The sequence below is a fragment of the Etheostoma cragini genome, chromosome 13 (genome assembly GCF_013103735.1).
Source record: "Etheostoma cragini isolate CJK2018 chromosome 13, CSU_Ecrag_1.0, whole genome shotgun sequence".
Lineage (NCBI taxonomy): Eukaryota > Metazoa > Chordata > Actinopteri > Perciformes > Percidae > Etheostoma > Etheostoma cragini.
In genome coordinates, this window is record NC_048419.1 from 19659375 (window position 1) to 19671756 (window position 12382).

General features: G+C 40.4%; 2 protein-coding genes across 19 annotated transcripts in view; one reads left to right on the forward strand and one right to left on the reverse strand.

The window, feature by feature from the left end:
- The window catches only part of tcf7 (transcription factor 7), a 76093-nt gene that overhangs the window by 56890 nt on the left and 6821 nt on the right, over positions 1 to 12382 (forward strand). For 3 of the 18 annotated variants that reach the window (XM_034889245.1, XM_034889247.1, XM_034889251.1), the window contains 4 exons: positions 322 to 369; positions 2787 to 2835; positions 4040 to 4112; positions 7657 to 9467. In XM_034889245.1, coding sequence (XP_034745136.1) covers positions 322 to 369; positions 2787 to 2835; positions 4040 to 4112; positions 7657 to 8041 — 555 coding nt within the window. In that variant the 3' untranslated portion in view covers positions 8042 to 9467. Of the gene's footprint in view, positions 1 to 321; positions 370 to 2786; positions 2836 to 4039; positions 4113 to 7632; positions 9468 to 12382 lie in introns of those variants that run through there. The other 15 variants (XM_034889248.1, XM_034889250.1, XM_034889252.1 and 12 more) reach the window with 12 other exon arrangements.
- Positions 10014 to 12382, reverse strand: part of skp1 (S-phase kinase-associated protein 1) — a 4694-nt gene continuing 2325 nt past the window's right edge. Inside the window, exons 4-5 of the mRNA XM_034890850.1 lie at positions 10885 to 11025; positions 10014 to 10704 (exon numbers count right to left, since the gene is read on the reverse strand). Coding sequence (XP_034746741.1) covers positions 10669 to 10704; positions 10885 to 11025 — 177 coding nt within the window. The 3' untranslated portion in view covers positions 10014 to 10668. The remainder of the gene's footprint in view (positions 10705 to 10884; positions 11026 to 12382) is intronic.

Below are 12382 nucleotides of genomic sequence, written 5' to 3' on the forward strand. Positions count from 1 at the left end.
TAATGAACCAGAACTTGTCTAACTGGGTTTGATCATATTTATTGTTCTCACCTCAAAGCTGAAGAAGTGGATTCATTTACTTCCTTTACTGGCTACTTTCTTAACAACCTGCATGATTATTGGCTCCCAGGCCTGTCAGTCAAAAGTCATAAACCATAACGACAAACTTTTATAGCTTGAAATAATTAAATAGGCCCCCCAAAATATGAGAGGAAGTCAAACCTGTGTGGTGCATGTGTTGTAGTCTAATGTTTTGGGGATGTGCTGTATCTGGGCTGCTGTGTGCCTCTGATCTGTCAGTTTGCTGTTGAACTCTTGCAGGAGGCGGGCCTTAGCGGGGTCGCAGGGGAAAAGAGTAAAGCTGATTGGGTAGGGACACGTCTTATGGTGGATTTATGCCTCTGTGATGGGAAAATATGAGTATGTGAAGAGCTGCATGAAAGGGGTTGTGGGTATTCCTGTGCAAAGTTTGCATGCACCTTCCAAAAATCTTAATGACTCACACACATCAGCCTTACAGACAACACGTAAGCTGCAAAAGCAGATCTGATTGGTCACTTTTGACTACATTTCACCAAGTCTTGCACGTTGCCATGGTTATGACTACTAGTAAACTGTAAAACACTGAATCACACAGAGGTATAAATCAACCCGTTTTGCTCAACTAACAGAGAGCAGGGCCGCATGGCTGGCCTCGCTGCTTTAGTTTTATTTATTTTTGGGCCGCCATTTAAAAAATACAGCACCTTCATTTTTGTTAGTAAAGCTAAATACGTTATGGTGATACAAAAACACAACCTTTTGACACTGCACTTAGTTGTGATTTTTGAATTAAGTTATAACAGGTAAATCCGGTAATGTACAAATATTTCCTACCACAAAACAATAAGGAAAATGTGTCATAATCAGGTGAGGTAAAGGCTTTGGTTGTAACTAAGGCTGCTTTTCAGTGACGTTAGATTCCTGTCAGAGTGGAAACCTGTTAACGCATCTCTCTGCTGTACTGTCTTGTTTCTCTTTACCTGACTGAGCTGTACTCTGTAGACGGGCAGGCATGGCACACGAGTCATGGTGACACTTTATCTGGGCTGTGGTTTATAACACGTTCTATAACATCTGAACGAGTGCTTCATGTCACAAACATGCACACTGATTCAGTTCTAATGTCATTCTTCATTTGGTTCTTATCTCATTGTATAGCTGCAGCTGACTCAGCAGCACAAGGCAATGCCCGTTAATTGAGCAGATATTTCAAAATAAATAGAGAGTTACTTCTCTTTATTTATCATCCTGATGTTCTGAATGCATTATAAACCAGAGCTCTAGTAAACTGTGTAAGAGCTTTTGCTGTATGCATGGAGCTTTGAGCATTTTCTAAGCAGCTCAGTAAGGCATAACACAGTGGATGCTGTTTGGTTAGTCCTTATGGACAAATGTCATGACTAAGTAATACCGAATATGTAAACATCACCCACATATTGTGCTTAAATGACAGGTACAGTGCTTATTTTTACAGTATTAAACTATAGAGCATTGGGCAAGTAACTTTTTATGTCACAAAGTCAAACCTTTTTCAATCATTTGTAATGACAAGAATGTGATCAGTCAACCAATCCTTCTGCACCTGTAAGGTGGAATTATTGTTGGCCCATTTCGTCACAAAGTCACAAGTGTAAAGAAACCAAAAACTGAAATGATTTATCTAAAGTGTATATATTAAGCACAGGGTAAGACAGTCTGATAAGATGATTACCTACTCGTAAAACAGGAAGCAAAGTTCCCCAAGCTATGAAGGGTTTCTCCTCCAAGTCCTAAACAAAAAAAAAAAACTCGTAGTACATGCACAAACACATGGGGACACACACACATATACGCCCACAGACATAAAGCATCAGAAAGGTGCAGTTGCAAGAGGAGTTGTTGTAACCACATATACAATGCTGACAGCGAGCCGAGGAGGGCAGACATTGAAGCGTAGGCGGTAGATCTCTGTGCCCACATCCTTCATCTCAGCCAAATATGAGGCCTCACTTCACCATCACCGGCTCTGCATGAACATCTCTGATGTTTACCTCAGCAGTCACACGTTAAAATCAGAGTGGAGATATTGCAAATTGATACAAATATGGAAATAACAAGATTTGTTGGATCTGAAGTGATCTTTAAAAATCATTTTTAAAACAGACATGCTGAGTGTCAATTGATTACTTTTTGGCGACGACACATCAGGTTTTGCATGATACTGAGTTTACAATGACATTAGTGGTGCATCGTATTTTCTTGTTTTTATCTTTCTTGCTCTTTTTCTTGCTTTTGTAGAGCATTAAATATGGTTGCCTGACCTGGTTGCTGCTTTTAACTTTACCCTTTTTCATTGATTCATATTGATATACATGTCACGTAAGATTTTTGTCATATGGTGCAGATTTCTGTTGATGAAAGAATACAGTTTTGTGACTATATTTCATCATAAACACTCACTGTCAATATCACTCTCCAAGAGGGATTGCCCTTGAGGGCGGTAAAAAAACATTAAGCTAACCGGTAAAAGAGGAATTCAGAAGCTCTTTATGAATGACTTTTTCAGACAAAATCATAGAGATAGGAGGGAACTTGATGCACTCTTGCACAATCCCATTATCTTTACAAAACCAATACAAACCAAAATAACTGGATTCATCGGCTTCAGTCAAAAGTCTGCTGATGGTGAATTTGTAGTTATTTAGTCAATGCAACAGCTAGTCTCATTTAATTGGGGGGATTTTGTTTTGTTCTTTCTCCCACAGGGCAAAAAGAAGAGGAGGAAAAGGGAGAAAATGCAGGACTCCAATACAGGTAAACATGTAAATATATTGCCTATCTCCTCTCAGACATATAGCATGATGAAATGGCCGGTGTCAACTGTTCAGTGTTTGACAGAACTCAGTTGAGCTTGAACTTGCGTTGGCGATCCGTAGCACAACATCTTGGTGTCTTTGAGGCAGGATGTGTCTCTAACGTCAAACCACCCACCCACTCTGCTTTCCACGTAACCCGAATTATATTTTAATCCCCGTTATACATCACTTTATGTCCTCTTTTTAGCTATCCAAGTGTAAAATGTCTGACATCATGGTATTTTCCCACACCATATTAAGGCAATCAAAAATACTTTCCCATCTCTTATCTAAACCAATCAAAATCAATCAAAACACACACAGAGAAGTTCTCCACATGTCCCTAGTAGATAACTTACTGTCAAGAGTGCTCATGGTAACTCTGTAGTAGTAACTAGCATTAGCAGGTAGCATCCAAACTGAGAAATGTATAGCCGTTCCAAAGGTAAACTATAGAAATCTTAAATGTCCTGCAGGCATCTCTGGGATTTCATGCAGGAGATTGGTAGAAACATATAGATGTTGACAGATGTTACTAGCAGAGCAGGGGTGGAGGAGCAGCTGATGGTGAAGCATTAATGATGCCAATAACATTGCAAGCGTGAGTGTATCGCGAGTGTATTGCCTCTTGAATTAAAGCAATGCTCAATTTTAAAAGTTACAGCTGATGAAAAATCTATACATTAACTCAGATTTTCAACAAAAAACTCGGCTTTAAAAAAGTGTGTTTCTGGATTTTAAGGAGTGCTGACCTCCTGAGATTAAGCAGTTTATGACTGCTTCTTTGCCAGAAAGTAAAAACCTTTTAAAATCCTGTACTAACAGAGAGTCATAGCACGGCAGCCCTCTCTGTCTCTCTCTGTACGTCCTAACAGCCTGTTTCCAGGATGTCTGAATGTTTTTTAAACTAAGTTGTGTGGTTATTTTTGCTGTGCAATAACCGGCTACTAACAGTTTGACTTTGAACGGACAGCCTTGGTGGTGCTTTTTCCTGCCCTGACATGCGTTTGTGTCTCTTTCTTTATTTTTTTTACTCTTCGTCTGGCTTTATCTCTCCTCCGTCTGTCCTCGCCCTCTCTAACCCCTTTCCCTCTTCTTCTTCTGCTCATCTCTATTTTTACTTTTCCTCCCTTTGGTTTGTGCATGCTGTGCATTGTGCTCAGACCCGGGCTCTCCTAAGAAATGCCGGGCTCGCTTCGGCCTCAACCAACAAACGGACTGGTGCGGTCCTTGCAGGTGTGTACCAAACCCCTAATACCCCTAGCATTGCACCGCTGTGGTACAACAAACAAACCTCATCTTTCCTCCCATTGAACCATCTGTCCGTCAGTGCATCACTCTCCTCTGCTAGAGTCATAGTAGTTGTAATGTTTCTCAAAGGCGGAGCTGCTCTGGAGATGGTAATAATCTCCTCATTCTGATCAAATTCACAAGGCATCACCCATTTACTTTCTTCCTCTCTCACCCTACAGCGTTTTCATGAGTCCTTAGTCACTACTTAAGTCACCAAGCTCCACCCACTGGTGATTAACTCAACCAATGAGATTATGTCTGCCTCAAGACAAGCTTCGCCTTCAAAGAATGTTTGTCCAGCTGAAATCCAGCCTGATCTCTGCATGCTGTCTGTCACTAACTTCATAATCATGGATGTGAAGGTGCATACTATTAAAAGAAATGCAAGAAGGACTAACTTTCACAGTTGAAAAAAAGTATCAAAACATCGCAAAGAAAAACACTCTTGCAGTATAATCATATCACTTTAAGTCAGTAGCATTAGGCTCTTTTATTACAAGGTTTATTGTAAGGTTTACAGTTCCATGATCAGTTAGATTGTCAGGCCCAAAAACAATTTGCTTTGACTTTAGGCGAGGCATCACAGATGTTTTCACCTGGGATGCCTCGCCTAAGGTCAGAGGTCTGGAGTTCAGAGGTGGTTTGGGCTCTGCCCTGCAAAGGTAATGTGGTTAAAAGGGAATAGCACTCTGGTTCTCAAAGCAAAACCATGACTACATGTCAGTGGAGTGATATCAGAGAGAATCTTTCTCTGCTTCTTCCTGCGATCTTTTATGGACTTTTCATTACAGAATTGAACCTTTAACGTGACATATTTATGAATTCAGTTCAAGTTTGTGCCGTAAAATGTTCAAAAGTCAGACGTTCCTATAAGGAAACATGTCAAACTTGTTACTGCAACTTGTAAATTTGGGTGAAGTCTAGAGTTCTGCTGAGAACACACACAAAAAACAAAAAAACATGAAGTCATCGTAATAAGGGAACTTGTTGGGTAGTATTCCCTATATAAGCATTAGAAATAACATATTATAAATATTTATAAGTAATAGTAGCGGAAGCTTTATTGTAATCTAGTAGCAAGGTTTGCCAAGTAGAATTCATTAGATAATGCTAGCAACCATTTTTCTCTCTTGGTTGTAATTAGGAATTAAAGCTAGGAAGTTCCCACTTTCCTCACTGTGACAAAGGGTTAGGCTGAGTGAGCTGGAATACTATTTTTATTATATATTTTTAGTTTAACCATTTACCCTGGTAACTCAGGGTGTTAGATTTATTTATCTGTCAGGGCTGTCCATCCAAACTTACCCAAGGACTATTAACTACCACAGCTACATTGATCCCAGTGTTTCCTGACCTCAGTTTCTCTGTAACAAGACCGAGACCGTAATAGTTCAATAGGAACCAGAAGCAGGCCCGTCACCTCCTCTGTTTTAGTTGCAACAGGATTTCACTGTAGACGCGGGTCGACCGCTGAACTGCAGGAGTCAGGAATCTGTGTGGTTCTGCAGAAAAGCTCCTACCACCACAGCGCTGTAGCATCCCCGTCGTCTTCCCCACCATCACGTCATGGAACTCAAAGTGTGTGTGCGCGCCTTTCAGTTTGATAGAACAAAGGGGGGTGAATGTGGTTAGAGCAAATCCTTATCGCCACAGCTCAACACAGACACACACTCCCTGCAGCGTTGCATTTTGACGCTGTTCTCATGCTCCTCTGCTTTCAACTCTCTCCATTCATACAATGTGGTAACAGGCGCCGTTTGATGGTGAACTCTGACATTTAGAAATCACTTTCTATTACACTCTTCCTCCCTGTCTCCCTCTCTCTCTCTCTCTAAATATGGCCTAGCGCCTTTCCTTGCGGTTAAACCTGGTGACTCATATCACATTCTGGTACTGATCATGGGATCCTGTTAACTGCTTTGATGCTGCGATCGGAGGAACACAATTCTGCTTTTAAGTATGACACCTCACAAAGCAAAGCATATCACGGCTGTTTGCCTTTTAGACCGATGCAATATTGTTATCCTATTTAAGACGAGGTCATTGTTTAAGACTAATAGAACAAAAGTAATTAGAAGCAATTAAATTAGAAGTCATTTGAGGTGTTATTATAAATGTCATTATAAATTGAGGTGCTATTCCCTGTTCTCAAATAATAAATTATTCATTAATTAGCTTAGCACAAAGAATAGGAGCAAGGGGGAAAAGCTAACCTGATTCTCTCCAAAGTTCAGAAATACACCTTACGCCTTTAAGTCTCAGTAACTATTTTGTCATTCTCTTGTTTGTTTAATAGAAACACAGACATAAATGCAACAAAAAAAGACAATTTGTTTTAGAGGGAGCTATTGTAACTATTACAATAACTACCAGCAACCGTTTATCCATCTGTGCAGCATTTCTGCTGGTCGCCTGGCAACCTCAAGGTCACAACAAATCTCCAGGAAGTCACAATGTTGTTCACTAGGAACGGTTTCCAGCACGCCACTCCCCCCCCCAAAACGAGCATTGTTGCTTTGTTGTACAGATCAAACTAAAGTGATACCTGAGGGAGGTTTTGATGGGTGTCATTTTCAACTTTGGACGGAGCGTGAGGCTAGCTGATCCTCCCAGGCTGCTTCCAGTATTCCAGTAATTATGCTATGTTAAGCTAAGCTAAGCGCCTGCCTCTTGGCTCTATTTCCATGACACAAATCTAGCAGAGACATGGTGATTTTCTCATCTAATTTACAGCATGAAATCAAATAAGCAAATTTCCCAAAATTGTATTTTAACGCAATCTTTCACACTACCAGTCAAATGTTTGTGGTCACTTACAAATTTCCGTTCCACTCGATTATAAGCAGAATACCAGCTGATCTGGGTGGGTGGCTGATCTTTAATGGAATATCTACATTGCCCATTATCAGCAACCATTCATCCAATGTTCCAAAGGCACATTCTGTTTACTAATCTGATCATTTTAAAAAACTAACATTGGAGAACCCTTTTGCCATTATGTAAGCACATAATGTAATCTGAAAACTGCTGCCATGGTTAAAAAAAACAATGCAACTGATCTCAGCTTGTATTCTGTATATAATGGAGTGCAACGGAAATTTCTAAGTGACCCCAAACTTTTAATCGCTAGTGTGTATACTTAGATTGACACCAATATTACAATTATGTTTTTACTTTTTCCTTATAAAAGACAGTGACTTAGAGGTCCACTTATTTGACACAATAGCCTTATAGAAAAGAATATAATTGGTTAGGAGCCTAGAATTTCCAAAATGGATTTCCTAATATGGATTTGTGATGTTTTGGACATTAACTCCTCATTTACATATGTACATAGACTGACACTCACACTTTTTCTGTTGTTAATTATGACATTATATGTTTCCGTTTTCATTGACATCAGTGTGAATGACGCATCTTCATTAAAGCCTGCTGACGTTTACCATCCACACTTTATTCACAGATAACTCTCTCTGACTGTCCCTAGGAGGAAAAAGAAGTGCATTCGCTACCTTCAAGGAGGAGGCTGCCCCAGCCCAACTTCTTCAGATTTAAGTGCTATAGACTCTCCCCCGTCCCCCGCCCGCCACCGTCTCTACCAGCACCAGCTTCCCCCCTCCCCGGGCTGCTCCCCACCCACCTCTCCGTCAACACACCTCCCCTTGTCTCCGCCAGCACACACGCGCTCACACACGCGCTTACCCCTGCAGCAGTCTGCCGGCAAGCGCAGCGACCTTCGTCAGCCCGCAACCAAACACACACACACACACCTGGATCTGACCGGCAAGCAGACGCACAGCTCGACGACGGCGCCGCTGTCGGCCGCCAAGGCCGCAGGACTCTCTCTCAATGTGCTAACAGAGTCTCAGTGATCACTCTGGTCCGCTCACATCCCTGACCCCCTTCACCTCAGCTTCTTCCAGAGCCTGAAGTCCATCATTCTCACATTATTCATAACCTTTTTATTCCTTTTTTGTGGATTTAAACTAAAATAGGAGTGACTGACTGTGGCAAGGTGGTGCAGTGGTGACAGCCTGCATCCGCCCTGCTCGGTATCCCCAGAGTAAGATACTAGCTGTGTCTCAGTTCAAAGGCTAGTCATTGTTTCTAGAAAAACACATAAATAGCAGGTCAATGAGGCCTGTTCTTCCTCAAAACCCCCTTTAATTTGTCAATTATTTAATGTAGCATTCAGGCAACCCTTGTCAGCCTGCAAGTCTGGAAATATTTGGCAGATGTGTGGTTCATCAATCGTTGGTAAATTGGTAGCAGCTTGCACATGTTAGTAAGGTTAGTATTAACCAATATCCATACAGTAATCCTACTGTACAATTGTAACTTCCTGGTCATGAACCCAGTTGCTGACAAGGAACACCTGCGTGTGAAGGTCTGTGAGGCTGTCATTTGGAAGAGAAGACTGTCAGGTGGTCCACTGAACGATCGGACCCACATCCTTGGGAGGATCCAACCCCTGAATTGGGGATTGAGCCCTCACCAGTCAGCAAGAGTTCGAGCTATACAGAGGCAGACCCGCGCTGAATGAATCTGGTGCCTAAAGACTTGTGCTTCTTTGGCTCCATCTGCTGCAGTTCAACTAAACTAGAGCAATTAGTTCTGCCTCGTGAGAAACAATTTTACAACTAAAAATCCCAAGCCTCTATTATTTTCCAACCAGCCCATTGCTTTGATCTCCATGACAATCACACAAAATGTATGTTAAATGAGCCCTTTGTTAAATGAATCACATCATCACTGACTCTTCTTCAGTGTTGTAGGTTTACATCTACCATTATATCTCAGACCAAGCGAAAGGGGAGCAGAGACCAACAACCTTGCCTCTAAAGACTCTTTTTAGCTGCAATTTTGTCAAGAGTACAACTTGCATTTCATTCCATTTCTAAACATTTTGTACAACTACCTGTGTGCAGCCCTCAAGCAAAGACAGTAAAAAAGTCAAACCAGGTTCATACATGACAAGACTCTCCCCAACTGCAAGATATGTAATTTCTTTTTGGCACTTTCAGTCTCTCACTATATCAGCTGTTACATTTTTGTATTGTCTTCTCCAAAAAATAATGAATTTTGTGACTTTTCAGATGTCAGTTCAGGTGTTTTGCTGGGGGTGAAACCCTCAAAGATCAGTGATTTTTTTTTTTTTCTCCTTTGAACATTTTGTAGCTCCATGAACTAATGAGACCAAATGGGTACTATTATATTGCATTGTGTTGTAAAGTTTTATAAATGTTGGAATTCCCTATTATAATTAAACTTTTATATGTTTTATGTAAAAAAAAAAAACATTAAGTGTAATACCAAAAAAAAGTTAGTTTCTACTATTTCTTAAAGCAATACATTTTGTTTGTCCTCGTACAGAATTTTCTTTGTTTCAGTCAAGTGTTACTGCCGCAGCGCTCAAATATTTTGTGTTCTCAATCTGTGCATGTTCCAACTTCAGTGTAACAAAAAGTGAAAAAGGCTTTAATTTACCGTTCTGCTTCCAGCTTCAAACTCAGCTTACGATGCTGTGGGCAAACTGTAAACTGATCTTTAGAACAGACCCGTTTTCCTCCAGCAGAGAGAGCTCTTGTGCTAGAAATAGCTTGTTTTTATTTTAAGGATGTTCACGTCAGTAGTGAGAACATCTCGGACATGTCTTTGTATTTCTACCACCTCAAAACGTATTCCTTGTTTTTGTTTGATGTATTAAAGTGTTTTGAATATATTTTCTATGTCTACTGTAGTTAAAACACATGAGTTTTTTTTTAATTATTTCAGTGAGACATATTTTTAATCAAAAATGTTCCTCTGCACCTGGTACCTTCAACACAAAAATGACAGACACCACCCTTTTTATGAGTTTTATTTACTCCTTCAAATTTTTAATCAATCCAAAAGCCAGCATCTAAGCTGTATCTGAGAAAAGTTTCCAATTCAAAACATGAATTAGGAATAAGTTACCCAAAGCTTTGTGACAACACAAGTACTTTCAAGTCCAAAGGACACTACGCAAAAAGCTTTCCACCCTAAACTTCACTTTTCCTTTAAACAGCCCCTCCTCTCTGAACATGGTACACAGAACAGATGCATTCACAGAGCAAAAAATAAAATATGAAATCTTTCATCTCCATTGTCAAAAGAGCCATTTTATTTAATCAATTGCCCTAAAAGAAAAACATAACATGTCCAGTAAAAAAAAGACAACCTTAGTGATTAATAGGGAAACATTTTCTAATCTTTAAGGGTACAAAGCCATGAAACAGAACTATTTGTTGTGAGAATGTGTGTGGAAACAGAAGAGAGCTTTTTTTGTTTAAATTAATGACAACACACAGGAAAGTTAAAATGGTCATGCTATTGGTATTCAGAAATTGAGGAAGGGGGGGGGGCTATGGCTCTTAATATACTGAATGTAAATATTGACAAGTATGAACAATGCCAGTGCAACCAGATAACAAAGACCATTCTTTTTCAGTGTGGAGTGTTGGCAGGATCTTCCCCTTTACTTCTCTTCACACCACTGGTTCTCTTTGCGTACCTGTGGACATGAGGAGAGAAAAACAGGATGAGTTTCCCAAAATATTTGGAGGGCAGGTCAACTGTCGGAGCTTTGATCCCTTGTACAGAATAAAATGGGTAATTTAAAATGAGGTTTAGCATCCCTACAAAGTAATCTTTTTATTTCTCATAACAGACAGATGATGGGTGGATAAACTACCTGCGCTTCTTCCTCCTCTGTGAAGTCATTTTTGATGTTAAAAGTCTTCCTGATCTCCTCTGGGGTTTTGCCTTTAATCATGTTGGCCACCGTCTTGCAGGTGACATCTAACAGACCTTTGATGTCCAAATAGTTGGCGGCCTAAAAAGGAAACAAAAAAAAGGGGACAGGGATGGCAGTGAGAAATAAGCTGGAAGAACTGAAAGGAAAATTTACACTTACCTGGCACATTAACCAGCCTGTTTTGTTTGGGATTCATTTCAGGACTGCGATGCACAGAGCTACTTGTGATTTTCACTCTAATTTTTCTAAAAGCCAAGGAATAATGCCAATGAAAATTAAAAGCATGTTGCGTTTACACAGTAAATGGTAATAAATAGAAACAGCGAGAGTCTGCATTAGTGTGTCCATCATGACGATATAATACGGATCTTAAAAAAGGAAAGGTCCAGCAGGTACAAAGGACACCTAACTCCAGCTCTTTCTGCAAGCCCAGCAACAGCTCCAAGTAGTAGCAGCATTTAGCAAGTCTTGCCTTACAAATTTTTTTGTCTTGTTTAACAAGACTGGCGGGAAACTCAGTATGTGGCCGGACCATGTTTGGTCAAGGTGCTAAAACCTGACCAAGTTGTTACAGGGATAGTCAGTTGTAGTGTGTAAATGTGAATGCTAGATATTAAATTCAATCTTGAATTTTCTCTAGGTCTAGAAAAATGTTTTCAAAGTTTACTGAAGTAGCATACGACATGATTAATCTATGTTTGAGACAAATGACTGAGGACTTCTTTAATTTAAAAATTAATTCAATATAATCATGCTATTCAACAATGTTCACTGTATCACTCATCTAAAGTGTTACTGTTTACTCCGTCTCAGAGAGCATCTCTGTGCTCCAGTAACTTCTACCCCTTAACTTATTAAGACCAGATGCGTGTTTACTACCAGGTGAACCTCCCATACAACTATTGCATTCACTTTAATTTTTTTCTTATTGCATTTCTCTTTCATTTGGCATGGGAGCACCCACTAAGCTACTTTGTCACGACCCCTTCCCTCTTCAGCATCAACTAGCTTTGTGCATGTAAACACATAAACAGCCGGGGGGGGGGGGGGGGGGGGGGGGGGGGGGGGGGGGGGGGGGGGGGGGGGGGAACACCATCAACTCAAGTGTCAGACACTTTGGCACTCCGACTTGTGTTTCACTTCCTGGGAGCCCACAGCTTGGTCTCAACATCTATTTCCCCAATCACTCCCAGGCACTGATTAGGTTACCTTTCACATGCTCTGCCTGGTTATGTCTCTTTTGTATCTCAGTCAAGCAAATTAAATTCATCAGTACTTTACAGCTGGCGATTGTAATAGACCGCAGGAAAGGAGCAGTAACAAAAGAAATTCGCACAAACTTTACACACAAAAAAAAGGCACTAAAAGGAAAAAAGAAAAGTTTTCAGTAGTGTTACTGACTGCACATGCGTTTGTTATGGTGATTAAAAAAAAA